The 14,869-nt window shown below is 43.5% G+C and overlaps 2 protein-coding genes across 4 annotated transcripts; one reads left to right on the plus strand and one right to left on the minus strand.

The window, feature by feature from the left end:
- Positions 1-1,430: 1,430 nt before the first annotated feature.
- On the plus strand, positions 1,431-7,059 carry LOC121559017. 3 transcript variants are annotated; one of them, XM_041872312.2, is made up of 7 exons: positions 1,435-1,583; positions 2,601-2,778; positions 2,866-2,964; positions 4,960-5,088; positions 5,550-5,608; positions 6,102-6,407; positions 6,569-7,059. In XM_041872312.2, the coding sequence occupies exons 2-7, from the start codon at positions 2,625-2,627 to the stop codon at positions 6,590-6,592; spliced, it is 771 nt and encodes a 256-aa protein (XP_041728246.1). In that variant the 5' UTR covers positions 1,435-1,583; positions 2,601-2,624; the 3' UTR covers positions 6,593-7,059. The 3 variants fall into 3 exon arrangements, with proteins under 3 accessions (XP_041728245.1, XP_041728244.1, XP_041728246.1); XM_041872311.2 differs by having other exon boundaries at positions 1,431-1,583; positions 2,574-2,778; positions 6,102-7,059; XM_041872310.2 differs by having other exon boundaries at positions 1,432-1,583; positions 6,102-7,059.
- Positions 7,060-8,118: 1,059 nt separating this feature from the next.
- On the minus strand, positions 8,119-14,625 carry tph2 (tryptophan hydroxylase 2 (tryptophan 5-monooxygenase)). Its single transcript, XM_041872314.2, has 12 exons — positions 14,496-14,625; positions 14,166-14,361; positions 13,285-13,428; positions 13,027-13,210; positions 12,419-12,519; positions 11,541-11,608; positions 11,098-11,294; positions 10,639-10,774; positions 10,164-10,290; positions 9,928-10,023; positions 9,673-9,806; positions 8,119-8,597 (listed from the first exon to the last, which is right to left on the minus strand). The coding sequence occupies exons 2-12, from the start codon at positions 14,352-14,354 to the stop codon at positions 8,423-8,425; spliced, it is 1,551 nt and encodes a 516-aa protein (XP_041728248.1). The 5' UTR covers positions 14,355-14,361; positions 14,496-14,625; the 3' UTR covers positions 8,119-8,422.
- Positions 14,626-14,869: the final 244 nt, after the last annotated feature.

Below are 14,869 nucleotides of genomic sequence, written 5' to 3' on the forward strand. Positions count from 1 at the left end.
ACCACATCCACATCGGTTCATCTGACAGATCGGCACGTAAGGATGTTCTCGAGCGGCTAGATATTCTTTACCATTCGGCCATCAGATTTGGCACCAATGCTCCTTATAGGACACATCACTGCACTCTATACTCCTCTGTAAACGGGTCATCTTTGTATACCCGTCGCAAGACCCACTGGTTGAAGCTTATTTATAAAACCCTCTTAGGCCTCTCTCCCCCCTATCTGAGATACCTACTTCAGCCCTCATCCTCCACATACAACACCTGTTCTGCCAGTCACATTCTGTTAAAGGTCCCCAAAACACACACATCCATGGGTCACTCCTGTTTTCAGTTTGCGGCAGCTAGTGACTGGAACGAGTTGCAAAAAACACTTAAACTGGACAGTTGTATCTCCATCTCTTCATTCAAAGACTCAATCATGGACAGTTGTGGCTGCTTCGCGTGATGTATTGTTGTCTCTACCTTCTTCTTGCCCTTTGTGCTGTTGTCTGTGCCCAATAATGTTTGTACCATGTTTTGTGCTGCTACCATGTTGTGCTGCTGCCATGTTGTGTTGCTACCATGTTGTTGTCATGTTGTGTTGCTACCATGCTGTGTTGTCATGTGTTGCTGCCATGCTATGTGGTTGTCTTAGGTCTCTCTTCATGTAGTGTTGTGGTGTCTCTCTTCATGTAGTGTTGTGGTGTCTCTCTTGTCATGATGTGTGTTTTGTCCTATATTTTATTTATTTATTTTTAATCCCAGCCCCGTCACCGCAGGAGGCCTTTTTTGCCTTTTGGTAGGCAGTCATTGTAAATAAGAATTTGTTCTTAACTGACTTGCCTAGTTAAATAAAGGTTAAATAAAAATAAATAGTGAAAAATATTGTAGCGGATGCACTATAGTCTGTAGTAATTGTTTGTTGCCGGTCAAAAGATACACTGTGTGTTAAAATTGTGATTTTTTTGTGTGTTCTTTGCCACAGTTATAAACTGTAAGTCTTCAGTCTCAAAGAAGTCAAAGAAACAGGACATTATTGTGGCTGCCTGAGGCAGAACAGTTTTAGGGAGTTAAGGATTTTACATCTGAAGATGGCCCGCCCTCCCAGGCTCCCCTTGAGCCTGTGTAGGGATCAGATCTCAACTATTTTTAACAGAAAAGTTGTTTCATTTAGTATATTTTTTATTGTATTTGCTTTGGTCGTTTGGTCGTTTTTGGTAGTTTGTTCCGTTTTTTGGGGAGACTCCTGTTTCCATCCTGCACAGTAGTTGGCGGGATGCACATTAAATTGTGTGAACGCCATTATTACACAAAAGAAGAACCACATCAAAGATCCATTCCAGACTCTGAAGTCAGGTGGACTTTGAGAGTTCGGTGTTAGCCAGACTAGAGGAACGCGCCCATTAACTATAGTTCATCACATCCAACGGGTGGCAGTACAGAGCCGTTTTCTCCAGAAAAAGTGTAGGAGGAAGTAGATTGTAACGTAGTATATTTTACTATCGAGGGAAAGACTCCTCCCGTTATGAATCTCAAATCTAGTTATGGTTCTTTTTTCAAGGTGAAAGCATCATCAGATATTTGGTTAAATAATTTATAGGTAAGTGTTTACGGTTTAGCCTACCATTTGCATGATTTTGGTTTGCTGTCGATGTTATTTGTGTTGGCTGTCCTGCAGCCACATCGAACTTTGAAAATGAGGAACTTTTGTCACGAGAAAATTATAACTCCATTATTACAGTGAACGTAACCTTATTTACTCAAGTAGGTAACCCACGTTTGCTTTCTGTAACCGAGCAGCAAATTATTTAGTCTACGTGGCACACTGTATGGCTACAATAAGTATATGTTTGCATAAGCAATCACATGTAAAGTCTATGCGCTATTTTACTTTCACTATGAAAGTGAAACTAACTTGATGTGAAACAATACAGAAACCTTTCTTAACTCCCTGAAGTTGGTAGTATGGTGAACCAATATGAGAAAGCGAAGACTTCCTAAGGCCAAAAAAAAAAAATTAACATTAAATAAATGTTGTCCACCACCAGTGGCGTGTGTTCATGGATGCCAAGGGAAGCCAGTCTTCCCCAAATATTTGACCAATAAAATAATTTATATTTCGTCTCTCTGTTTCCATAATTTTTTGTCGTCACGGCCTTATTGTATATCACGGTGGCGTATGAACGAATGGGTTATAGAGCAAACAACGCAATTATCACAACATAGGTTGTAATATGTATTTTTTACTGGCTTGCACGCACCGCTACTGTCCACCACAGCCTGCAGGGCTGTAAGTGCAAGTAAGTGTTTGGCGTTCTTCAGTCCTGGGGACCCACATGCTGTGCAACATTTTGTTCCAGCCCAGTAATATGTCACACCTGATTCCACTTTATTAGTTGAATCAGATGTTAATAGCCTGCTGTGCTGGAACAAAACCCTGCACTGTCTGTGGGTCCCTCAGAAAGATGATTGAAGAGGGAGACGGCACCAGTTTTATACTAGAGATTATTGTTTTAAAATGGTTAGCGACCAACATAAGTCAACATTACATTACATTTTTTATTTTATTAATTTAATCCTGATCCTGCAGTCTTTGGAAAACATCCCTGTGTTCCAGGCTGTCTTGTTGCGTGGCAGTGAGATGGAGAACCATGCAACAGCAAGGGCCGCGGTCGATACATGCAGAGTGGACCAACGTAGCGAAGAGTATCGGCTGCTCATGGCCTACTGTGGCAAGAGGAAGAGGCAGCGGTCAGGCCCAATGCCTCAACGTCATGGCGTCATTCAAAAACAAGGTACTCCTCCGTCCAGACATAATGCTAAATTTTATGACACCGGTCCCATATACTGCAGATTTCAAAGTCCTTCTCCGTTCAAACAAGGCCCAGGGGGAGTGAAGAGGAAGTTGAAAACAGTGGTGGTGAAAAAGGGAGCAACAAAGACAGGGGATGTATCCACACCTAGTATCTATACAGTTACAGGTATGTTTCTGTGCTCTGGAACATTCTGTGCGGAACAGTGGAGGCTGGTCGGAGGAGCTATAGGAGGACAAGCTCATTGTAATGACTGGAATGGAATTGATGGAACGGAGTCAAACATGTGGTTTCCATATGTTTGATACCATTCCATTGATTCCATTCCAACCATTACAATTAGCCCGTCCTCCAATAGCTCTTCTCACCAGCCTCCTCTGGCGCTGAACCATGTAATATTATGTGTCAAATATAAGGATTGATCACAGAATATTGTGCTACTTTGAACAGACACATTTACAGTGAGGGGAAAAAAGTATTTGATCCCCTGCTGATTTTGTACGTTTGCCCACTGACAAAGACATGATCAGTCTATAATTTTAATGGTAGGTTTATTTGAACAGTGAGAGACAGAATAACAACAACAAAATCCACAAAAACGCATGTCAAAATGTTTATAAATTGATTTGCATTTTATTGAGGGAAATAAGTATTTGACCCCTCTGCAAAACATGACTTAGTACTTGGTGGCAAAACCCTTGTTGGCAATCACAGAGGTCAGACGTTTCTTGTAGTTGGCCACCAGGTTTGCACATATCTCAGGAGGGATTTTGTTCCACTCCTCTTTGCAGATCTTCTCCAAGTCATTAAGGTTTTCGAGGCTGACGTTTGGCAACTCGAACCTTCAGCTTCCTCCACAGATTTTCTATGGGATTAAGGTCTGGAGACTGGCTAGGCCACTCCAGGACCTTAATGGGCTTCTTCTTGAGCCACTCCTTTGTTGCCTTGGCCGTGTGTTTTGGGTCATTGTCATGCTGGAATACCCATCCACGACCCATTTTCAATGCCCTGGCTGAGGGAAGGGGGTTCTCACCCAAGATTTGACGGTACATGGCCCCGTCCATCGTCCCTTTGATGCGGTGAAGTTGTCCTGTCCCCTTAGCAGAAGAACACCCCCAAAGCATTATGTTTCCACCTCCATGTTTAACGGTGGGGATGGTGTTCTTGGGGTCATAGGCAGCATTCCTCCTCCTCCAAACACAGCGAGTTGAGTTGATGCCAAAGAGCTCGATTTTGTTCTCATCTGACCACAACACTTTCAATCAGTTATCCTCTGAATCATTCAGATGTTCATTGGCAAACATCAGACAGCCCTGTATATGTGCTTTCTTGAGCAGGGGGACCTTGCGGGCGGTGCAGGATTTCAGTCCTTCACGACGTAGTGTGTTACCAATTGTTTTCTTGGTGACTATGGTCCCAGCTGCCTTGAGATCATTGACAAGATCCTCCCGTGTAGTTCTGGGCTGATTCCTCACCGTTCTCATGATCATTGCAACTCCACGAGGTGAGATCTTACATGGAGCCCCAGGCCGAGGGAGACTGACAGTTATTTTGTGTTTCTTCCATTTGCGAATAATCGCACCAACTGTTGTCACCTTCTCACCAAGCTGCTTGGCGATGGTCTTGTAGCCCATTCCAGCCTTGTGTAGGTCTACAATCTTGTCCCTGACATCCTTGGAGAGCTCTTTGGTCTTGGCCATGGTGGAGAGTTTGGAATCTGATTGATTGATTGCTTCTGTGGACAGGTGTCTTTTATACAGGTAACAAGCTGAGATTAGGAGCACTCCCTTTAAGAGTGTGCTCCTAATCTCAGCTCGTTACCTGTATAAAAGATACCTGGGAGCCAGAAATCTTTCTGATTGAGAGGGGGTCAAATACTTATTTCCTTCATTAAAATGCAAATCAATTTATAACATTTTTGACGTGCGTTTTTCTGGATTTTTGTTGTTGTTATTCTATCTCTAACTGTTCAAATAAACCTACCATTAAAATTATAGACTGATCATTTCTTTGTCAGTGGGCAAACGTACAAAATCAGCAGGGGATCAAATACTTTTTTCCCTCACTGTATGTAACCCCTGCAACTGAACACACTGTATTTGTGTGTGTGTGTGGGTGGTGTGTGTGTGGGTGGTGTGTATGTTTGTGCATGTGTGTGTAAAGCACTTGCCGGAGGTGCAGGAGGAGAGGACAATACCTTGAATGGAGTAGCAGACAGGTTGACTCAGATCGCAGACTCTGTGCAGATCACAACAGACGACATAGAGGCAGACGGGACAGAGGATCAAAATGGTGGGTCTCTTTCACACAACAGTAAAGTTGATGATAATAAAATGGATTCCATCTGTTAAAGGTGCTACAATTTTTGCATTGTAATTTCAGAAAATGGCCATAATATATCTGCAGTAATAGTGGAATGATAGTGTATCACAGTATTACTTACCTGCCAGTGTTGTGATTGGCTATGATATTCACCTATTGATTTCTCCTTCCGGAGCGGCATCTGTTGTCAAAATGGGAAAGCTGTGTGTCTGTGTGATCTAGTGGAAATCAGGTCAAGCGGCCAATGGGATTTGTTTTGAATGCAGCCTAGTGCTGTTGCAATTCACCTAGCTTCCACATGGGGAAGAAACTGTGTAGCACCTTTAAGTGCTTTTTCTTACAGTTGTCGCTTTCAAGGTACTTTACATGATATAGTAGGGTAACCCGACGATTTGCATGAAGTTGAACTGATTGGTTTTGTCTCCCTGCAGATGTCATCCGAAGACTAGTGGAGTTGCTGAAGGCGTCTGGAGACAAGCTGAATGAGGAGGTGTTTGTGTGCGTGCATGAACTTACTTGTGTGTGTTTTTTTTTCATGGAGAGAGAGGGGAAGGGTTTCAAATGCAGTTGGACTACCCATTTATCACCACAAGATGACTTTGTTCCATAGTCAAACATCCATTGACTCTAAATAACAGAATACAGTACTCTATATGTTACGAATGCATATATACTGTATAAGGCTCTGTTCTTTCACAATTATGTCATCAAATGTCTCCCTTCCTCTCAACTCCCTCTACCCAAACCCTTGCTGACCTCACCCTCTGCCACCCTCCCTCCCTCCCCTCCTTTCACCCTCCCTCCCCCTCCTTTCACCCTCCCTCCCCCTCCTTTCACCCTCCCTCCACCTCCTTTCACCCTCCCTCCACCTCCTTTCACCCTCCCTCCCCCCTCCTTTCACCCTCCCTCCACCTCCTTTCACCCTCCCTCCACCTCCTTTCACCCTCCCTCCCCCTCCTTTCATCCACCCTCCACCATATCAGATCAATAGAAACCCCATCTTGCAGAGGCACCTCCAGACTTCCTTCACTTACAGTCTGTTTGAGAAGGTGACCTCCACCCTGCTCCAGATGGTGACAGGGGTAGGGGGTGATGATCCTGTAGCCCGGGTAGGCTACCCTGCCCCTGAGAAGGAGGAGAGGGTCCAGAGGGAGCAGATTGCCCTGGCCTGCGAGGTGACTAGCAGGCTGTCTGCTCTGGACCTCCACCCCATGAGCCGGGCCATGGGCTTTGGGACACGCTACATCCAGGAGCACCACACGGCCTGGGTGAAGAGGCATGGGGGCTGGGTGAGTACTGCAGAACCAGGGCAGGGTCGTCTGTCAGGAGAGGGTAAGGGGAATAGCAGCTTAAAATGGCTGATATTCCTAAATGAGAGTAAAGAGAGAAAAATGAGCGGGGAAAAATGTGTTGTTTTCTACATTCTGTAATTGTCTTGTCTTCCTTCCAGAATAATGTGTTTGACAGTGATTAGACCTGCCAGGCATTTCACCTGCTTCAACCATCCATGGAAATCAATTTACATTTTTATGAAGATTTTGCTGAATATTCAATTAAATGTTTAATTTGCTCCTAAAAGCTGTGGATTCACTTACTGTGCTTACATTAATAAGACTATGTTTCTTAGTGAAACAGATTACATTTTGTTCATGTTAAAGAGATCCTTCTAATACATTCCAAAAGTTATGTACTGTGTTAGATACTGAACATTAGGCCCGATTTAGACTTGAAATAAACAGATTTAGCATGGGACTTAAGTCCATAAAACATGGACTTAAGTTTTTTTTAAATGACTTAAGTCCATGTTAAATCATCTTATCTCAAGTCTGAATATTAGGGCCTATAGTGAATGTATAGCTTTCTTGATGTTTGGGTTTAAATCTCAACCGCTAAAATGACATTGAACCTGTGATTTATGAATAAACTGTGCAGTTGCCTTAATGGTTGTATGTGAAATATTATTCAAATGGTTAATACATTTCTGCAGCCAGTATGTGATGAAAGTAACAACAATAATCATCATTAGATAGTTAGTTTAGGAAATTGTGTAAGATCCTCTGCCGTTTTTTGTGGGATATGTTGGCGCAGTGGTCTAAGGCACTACATCTCAGTGCTTGAGGCATCACTACAGACCCCCTGGTTCAATTCCAGGCTGTATCACAACCGGCCGTGATTGGGAGTCCCATAGGGCGGCGCACAATTGGCCCAGCGTCGTCCGGGTTTGGTCGGTGTAGGCAGTCATTGTAAATAAGAATTTGTTCTTAACTGACTTGCCTTGTTAAATAAAGGTAAAATAAAAATATTCCAGTGGTGTTACTGTGATAAAGAACAAATTAATTGATTCCCATGAAGGAATTAAATATTTATTTTGTCATTCTATAGTCATTTATTTAGAATATAATTGGTCTTCCTCTTTGTAAAGGTGTGAATGAAGACTATACCTTTGCAATGTGCAGTGAAAACAGTATAGTAGAACAATACATGAAAGCAAAAGCACACAGATTCACAATCGGAACATCAAATCAGTTACCTCAGAGAGAGAGAATAAACAATTCCAGTCAAAGCATAACATGTACACATACTGACAACAACATGCATTAAAGGCCAAATATTTGAACAATTATTCTCTTTTCCTAAGGTTTGTACTGTATTTGAATTACATTTTGGTGACATTTCTTTATTTCAAAGCAAATGGCAGCCAAGTTACAATTTACATATTTGCGACACATTTTGACTGCATAACAATGCTAGGCTAATGAATATCCTGTTTTATTCTTCACATGTGATGCACTGTACAGAATAAGTCAAAAATATATCTGAATTCCCCCCAACAATTTCAAATACTATATATTTCAAGCATAACATATCCATATCATAGTATTTAATGTATTATATCTATCCCCCTCAAACTCAACTCTGGACCTGGAAGCCAGTTCCACTGCATTTTTTCATTGTTTCCCTCTAATCAGGGACTGATTTAGACCTGGGACACCAGGTAGGTGCAATTCATTATCAGGTATAACAGAAAACCAGCAGGCTCCGGACCTCGTAGGGTAAGAGTTGAATACCCCTGCTCTATACAATAAGCTCTAAGTGGAAAATAAATCTGATTTCTTTTTCATTTCACTTCAACCATTTAATTTATGTTTTAAGCATAACATTTACTATTTTATTTATTTTTATTTTAAGAGATATCTGTGAGCTGTACAGGTCAAGTCTGTTTCATTTCCACAAAGATGTTATATTCAACAAGATAAGCAACATTATATATTCAAGATAAGTACATGACCAAGATACGCAACTGCTATATTCCCAGGTATGTGTTCATCTTGCCCAGGGCGTCACACACGGTGGTGAGGTCACTGCGAAGGTCCTGCACCACGTTCTCGATGCTCCTCGTGTCCTTCAGCAGGTCTATGCTCTGGGTGTAGGGGTTGTAGTACACTGAGAATGGCCTCTTGATCGTCTTAGCAAACTCCCTGTTGGTAGAAGGAATATACCTGACTGCAAAGAACAGTTACTCCAGTGGACTCCTGTCTTGGCAGCATGTAACCTACTAAACCAGTGGACTCCTGTCTTGGCAGCATGTAGCCTACTAAACCAGTGGACTCCTGTCTTGGCAGCATGTAGCCTACTAAACCAGTTGACTCCTGTCTTGTCAGCATGTAGCCTACTAAACCAATGGACTCCTGTCTTGGCAGCATGTAGCCTACTAAACCAGTGGACTCCTGTCTTGGCAGCATGTAGCCTACTAAACCAGTTGACTCCTGTCTTGTCAGCATGTAGCCTACTAAACCAGTGGACTCCTGTCTTGGCAGCATGTAGCCTACTAAACCAGTTGACTCCTGTCTTGTCAGCATGTAGCCTACTAAACCAGTGGACTCCTGTCTTGGCAGCATGTAGCCTACTAAACCAGTGGACTCCTGTCTTGGCAGCATGTAGCCTACTAAACCAGTGGACTCCTGTCTTGGCAGCATGTAGCCTACTAAACCAGTTGACTCCTATCTTGGCAGCATGTAGCCTACTAAACCAGTGGACTCCTGTCTTGGCAGCATGTAGCCTACTAAACCAGTGGACTCCTGTCTTGGCAGCATGTAGCCTACTAAACCAGTGGACTCCTGTCTTGGCAGCATGTAGCCTACTAAACCAGTGGACTCCTGTCTTGGCAGCATGTAGCCTACTAAACCAGTTGACTCCTGTCTTGGCAGCATGTAGCCTACTAAACCAGTGGACTCCTGTCTTGGCAGCATGTAACCTTCTAAACCAGTGGACTCCTGTCTTGGCAGCATGTAACCTACTAAACCAGTGGACTCCTGTCTTGGCAGCATGTAACCTACTAAACCAGTGGACTCCTGTCTTGGCAGCATGTAGCCTACTAAACCAGTGGACTCCTGTCTTGGCAGCATGTAGCCTACTAAACCAGAGCATGCAGTTTTTAGGAGCAATTTTAATAACTTTATTCCTGATTCCTTATACTCATATGTGGCCCATGTGGGAATCAAACACACAACCTTCATGTCCTAAGGGTGGTCTGGCCTAGCGGTCTAAGGTTACCTCATCTTCTCTTTGGCCTCTTCAAAGCTGTCAGAGACGAAGTAGACCTCCTGGAAAGTTGTGATGAGGCACTCCTGGTAGCAGGTGGTCCCAGGGTCAAACATCTTCACTGAGGCTTTGTCAGACAGGGCATGCTGCGAGGAAATAATCAGCCTGTCACTGAGGTGTCTGTGTCTCTCTCTCTGTGTGTGTGTGTGTGTGTGTGTGTATGTGTATGTGTATGTGTGTATGTGTATGTGTGCACGCGCGCTTTACCTTCAGCTCTCCAATAGATGACAGCAAGCCTGCACCATAGGCCCTCAGCTGGCCGTCTTGTTTGCACAGGCCAAACTCAATGGTGAAGAAATAACACTGTCAACAGCATAGAACAAAACAGTCAGTCAACCTTTATGAAAAAAATATCAGTAACAATATCAAAATCACACCTTAAAACAAATATTAAAAAAATAAATCACCCTGCATTAGGTGCATAATCAGGGTGTTGTACTCACTGTGGCTAGTTTCTGTACGTCCTCGTCAGATGCCCCTAGAGATGCCAGGCCTATCTCCTGGGAGAACTGGGCGAACTTGGGGTCGGCCAGGAGCGGAACATGACCCAGCAGCTCATGACACGTGTCCCTGTATCCAGATATCAGATATTATTCTGATACCATTATATATGGCCTAGTGAAATGCAAACGTTATCTATCGAAACAAATGATATGCTACAGACTAAACATTTTCGTTATCCATTCTCTCTCTCTCTCTCTCGTTATCTTTATCCATCTCTCTCTCTCGTTATCTTTATCCATCTCTCTCGTTATCCATTCTCGCTCTATCGCTCTCTCTCAGTCTCCTCTCGCTCTCAAATAATCACACAATTGTTTATTTTACTTTGTTTTTGTGCACTTCAGTTTGAACAAGTAGTGCGATGCCAAGTCCTGTGAAACTCTAGACATGTTATAGCTCTGATGATGATACACTCACGGTTCAGGTGTGTAGAGGGGGTCGGTGCTGTGGCGGACATATTGAGTGCAGTTAAACACCCGGTAAGCCAGACCGGCCAGGAAGTCCCGAGGAGACAGGTATCCTGCCACAGGCCTCACTGTGAACCCAGACCTCTCTGAAACAGTCACACAAACACAACAGGGTCAATATATGATAATTATGGCTAATGTCTTTAGGGAACTTTGAAGGAAGGAAATGTCTTCTTTCAGTTCTTTGGACCGAAGTTTCAATGACAGATGTGTTTTTAGGGTCAGCTTGAGGTTACACAGGTGAGACTGACAGTGTCAGTGAGGATGAACGTGTTACCAAGCTATCTGAGGCTGATTCAGTCTTGCTCTTATGAGTGAATGTGTTATGCTTCTATGGTACACTGATAATGGTGACAACAATGTACTGTTACGGTCATCAGGGTTGCTACAGTTATTCATCAGCCTATACCTTTCAAGAACAGGGACACGTCCTCGAGTTGGGGGATGTTGTCCTCCCGATACCCACAATGCTTCGTGAGCAGGGGGAGGTTCTTCAGGTACTCTCTGCAGGCGTGTGAGGGGTAGAGCTTGGTGAGCTCCCTGTACACCACGCCCCAGGTCCTCACCTCCTCTGGGGTGTACTCAGTGTGGGGGATAGGCTGGCCACTGGGGGATGGGGATGGACGCAGATAAGGATATAACCACACTTATATTACACTATTTTATTACATCATATGCACACTGAGCTGTTATTTGTTACTTATCTGTATTTACATTGTAATACCAACTAAATAGTGTACTAACATAGTAATAACATTGCAATTACAGTATAACAGTATTAGTGTAAGAAAATAACAGGTTTCCAGAGTGTTACCACAGTAAAGCAACAGGAAGAGAAGAGACTACTCATACTATTTGTAATTCATGGCCATTTCCACGAAGTACTTCCTCCTCTGGCGGTATACGTTATCTTTGAAGCCCTGGGGTTAGAGCAGGGGACCGGAGGTTAGATAAGGAACAGGATCACACAGAGTTCTCTGTCATGTCAACCAGCCAACAGTGGTGATATACTGTAGTTCCTGGGATTTCCTTGAGAGTATTGCAGCCCAAATATAAAAGTTATTTATATATAACCATATAATTATAATCATTAGTTGTACACTGAGTATACCAAACATTAGGAACACCTTCCTTATATTGAGTTGCACCGTCCCCCTCAGAACAGCCTCAATTTGTCGGGGCATGGACTCTACAAGGTGTCAAAAGCGTTCCACAGGGATCTTGGCCCATGTTAACGCCACTGCTTCCCACAGTTGTGTCAAGTTGGCTGGATGTCCTTTGGGTGGTGGACCATTCTTGATACACATGGGAATCTGTTGAGCGTGAAAAACTCAGCAGTGTTGCAGTTCTTGATACACACCTACTATCATACCCCGTTCAAAGGCACTTAAATCTTTTGTCTTGCCCATTCACCCTCTGAATGGCACACACACAATCCATGTCTTGATTTCTCAAGGCTTCAAAATCCTTCTTTAACCTGTCTCCTCCCCTTCAACTACACTGATTGAAGTGGATTTAACACGTGACATCAATATGGGATCAAGGCTTTTACCTGGATTTGCCTGGTCAGTCTACGTCATGGAAAGAGCAGGTGTTCTTAATGTTTTGTATAGTCAGTATATATTCCAACACTATGTATCTAAGCTTTATTTAATATGTTTGGTCAGTCAGTTGAGAGACAATTCTCATTTTGCGATGATGACCTGGCCAAGCAGCAAACACTAACTTACTGGGTGATCTGCATCAAGCTCTGATCCGTACATCAGCACTCTGTGAGAACACTGGTCGAGCTCTGCGATCTTCTGAGGGAACCAAGGAACTCCCTCCCCATCTAAGGATGCAAACACATCATATATACACAGGATGAAGCATTGCAAACACATCATATATACACAGGATAAAGCATTACAAACACACAACTGAAGCACTACCCACACTGAGAATGTCACATATAGCAAGTAGTCATTGATGAACTCTTATTCAATAAAATGTCAAAATAGTTTCACTAGCACTAAATTCTACAAAGAAAAAATGTCAAAATGGTCAACAAAAGCACATTTTGTCTGGTTAAAAGTCACTCAGTACTCACAGACGTCCATTCAGATACATTTATACTCCTAAAGATGAGACAACAAACAGAACATAAGATGATATGGATAAGATGAGTACATTCACCATGAACAAAAGCCAAATGTCTTCATGTTCTTACTGTAAGTCACTCAGTATTCCACATATGCCCATACATATGTGAATGTTGAACTGAGAACAAAATAAGCTGTGGCTTATGTCCTGAAAAACTATCAAACTGAAAGCCTACAACAAAACTCCTGGGCCATACCTGCTTCTGTAGACCACTGGTTTTGGGGTGTGTTGAAGGAGATGATGTTGACGTGGTCTTTGAGGTGCTCCAGCAGCTCGTTAAACTCCTTCTTGCTGCAGCTGCAGTCAGCGTAGATCTCCACCTCTGTAGCGATGCGCTTGGACATCCGCGACTCAATGTGAGCCAGGTTCACATGCTTCTCCTGGAAGAGCAGAGAATAGACAATGAGGAGAGGAGAGAATGCCGTTGGGGTGGAGCAGGACAGTAGATACTCACCTGAAAAAGGCGTAGGGCTTTGACCAGGCAGCCCACCTCGTTCTTCAGAGAGAAAACAACAGCCGTCTTCCCTGACTCCCTGCTCTCCCTGATCTCTTTGTCGGTCGGGTTCTCATCTATCGGACAGAAGGAGGGCCGGCGCGACTGTCGGGCGGGGAACAGAAAGCGACACAGACATGTCAATACAGATTACCAGATGTAACCCAATGTGACTGATCAGGTTTGAACCTGAGTTAGGCATTAGCTACTGAACCACCTCCGCTACACCAACACATGTCCAACTGTTAACACAATTATTAATACACAATAAACGAGTCAACACAGCACATACAAATATGATACTGATAAGTGACTGATACACAAAGAAAGAATGTTGATTACCAAACTATTTTCCCTCTTTCCCAAATGTAGGCCACAAAAAAACTAACCTTAGTATTTCAATCAATAGTCTCACCCAATGCCTCAAACCATCAGTTCTACTAATTCGCCTCTTTATCTTTGACATAACCAGAGAGATGAGCTAGCTAGCCATAAGAACATGTAATGAGTAAGAGGATTTCCTCCCCCTGGTTTTGAGTGATGGACACTAAGATATGGTAGCCTAGAAAACGGAATAAGTGTGCTTCACTCAGAAAAGAAAGTACATAGCAATTTACAGTCCAGTCGAAAGAAATACAACGGTGTGCACTAAATGGAACATCCAGTTTATGCAGTTATCAGGAGAGCCTCAAAGCTCAACCAATCAATCAATCAATCAACCCATTCTTCAAGCCATCCATGTACGCAGACAGTTTGAATGAATTAATCAACCAATCAGTCAACCAACCAACCTATCCATTGCAGAGGACACTAGATCTCATTCCATGCAGCCCTTCACTCACCATCTGTCCCCCGGTATGGTGCTGTTTATGCTGGTCGAACATGGCCGAGTCCAGAGAGAGTCCCCGCCGGGACCAGTACTTACTGGAGAACATCATCATGGCAGGCTGCATTCTTGGCACCGGCTCTGGGCCACCCCTCTTCTCCGGGCCGCCGCCCCGCTTCCTCATCTGGGACGACGCCATCACCATGGGCTGCCTGCATGGAGAGAATGTTCTGGTCAAGTTCAAGTCGAAGAAGGTTGATGACGGTCTCTTTGTAGACCCAAACGTCACAGTATGTTTTTCATATTTGATTTCTGCTAAACTTTATAATGGAGAGTCACGCATTACCTTCCAATACACTGGAGAGGATGTTCTGGATCCAGAGCTCCTGTTTGGTGTCTAATATAACTACTATTACTTACTCTCTACAATATCTACTACTACTGCCTCCTCCACTGAGCTACACTAGGCTCGTCTTCTGCCAGCCAGCACCACTGAAGTGCCTTTATATAGTGTGATGGAGGTAGAGGGGGTAAGGCATCCGCTCCCTCTGCTGTAGACCAGGCAGGGGTGTGTGTGTGTGTGTGTGTGAAGAGCCATCTCTTCCCTTGATTTGGAAAGGCAGGAAACTCCATGGGAATACATTAGGAATACATTTTATAGTGAACCCATTAATCTGACCAATCAGATCAGCTCTGAAAAATGTCTGATGTGATTAGGCA

This window comes from Coregonus clupeaformis, chromosome 19 (genome assembly GCF_020615455.1).
Source record: "Coregonus clupeaformis isolate EN_2021a chromosome 19, ASM2061545v1, whole genome shotgun sequence".
In the NCBI taxonomy this organism is placed as follows: Eukaryota; Metazoa; Chordata; class Actinopteri; order Salmoniformes; family Salmonidae; genus Coregonus; species Coregonus clupeaformis.

Excerpts from the sequence above, each read along its gene's own strand:
- LOC121559017 (XM_041872311.2), top strand. The coding sequence starts at position 2,625 with ATGGAGAACCATGCAACAGCAAGGGCCGCGGTCGATACATGCAGAGTG. Across the intron at positions 5,089-5,549 it reads CGGGACAGAGGATCAAAATG|ATGTCATCCGAAGACTAGTG; the intron begins GTGGGTCTCTTT and ends GTCTCCCTGCAG. Across the intron at positions 5,609-6,101 it reads GAGACAAGCTGAATGAGGAG|ATCAATAGAAACCCCATCTT; the intron begins GTGTTTGTGTGC and ends CCACCATATCAG.
- tph2 (XM_041872314.2), bottom strand. The coding sequence starts at position 14,354 with ATGGTGATGGCGTCGTCCCAGATGAGGAAGCGGGGCGGCGGCCCGGAG. Across the intron at positions 13,211-13,284 it reads AAGCCCTACGCCTTTTTCAG|GAGAAGCATGTGAACCTGGC; the intron begins GTGAGTATCTAC and ends CTGCTCTTCCAG. Across the intron at positions 10,291-10,638 it reads CCCCTCTACACACCTGAACC|GGACACGTGTCATGAGCTGC; the intron begins GTGAGTGTATCA and ends ATCTGGATACAG.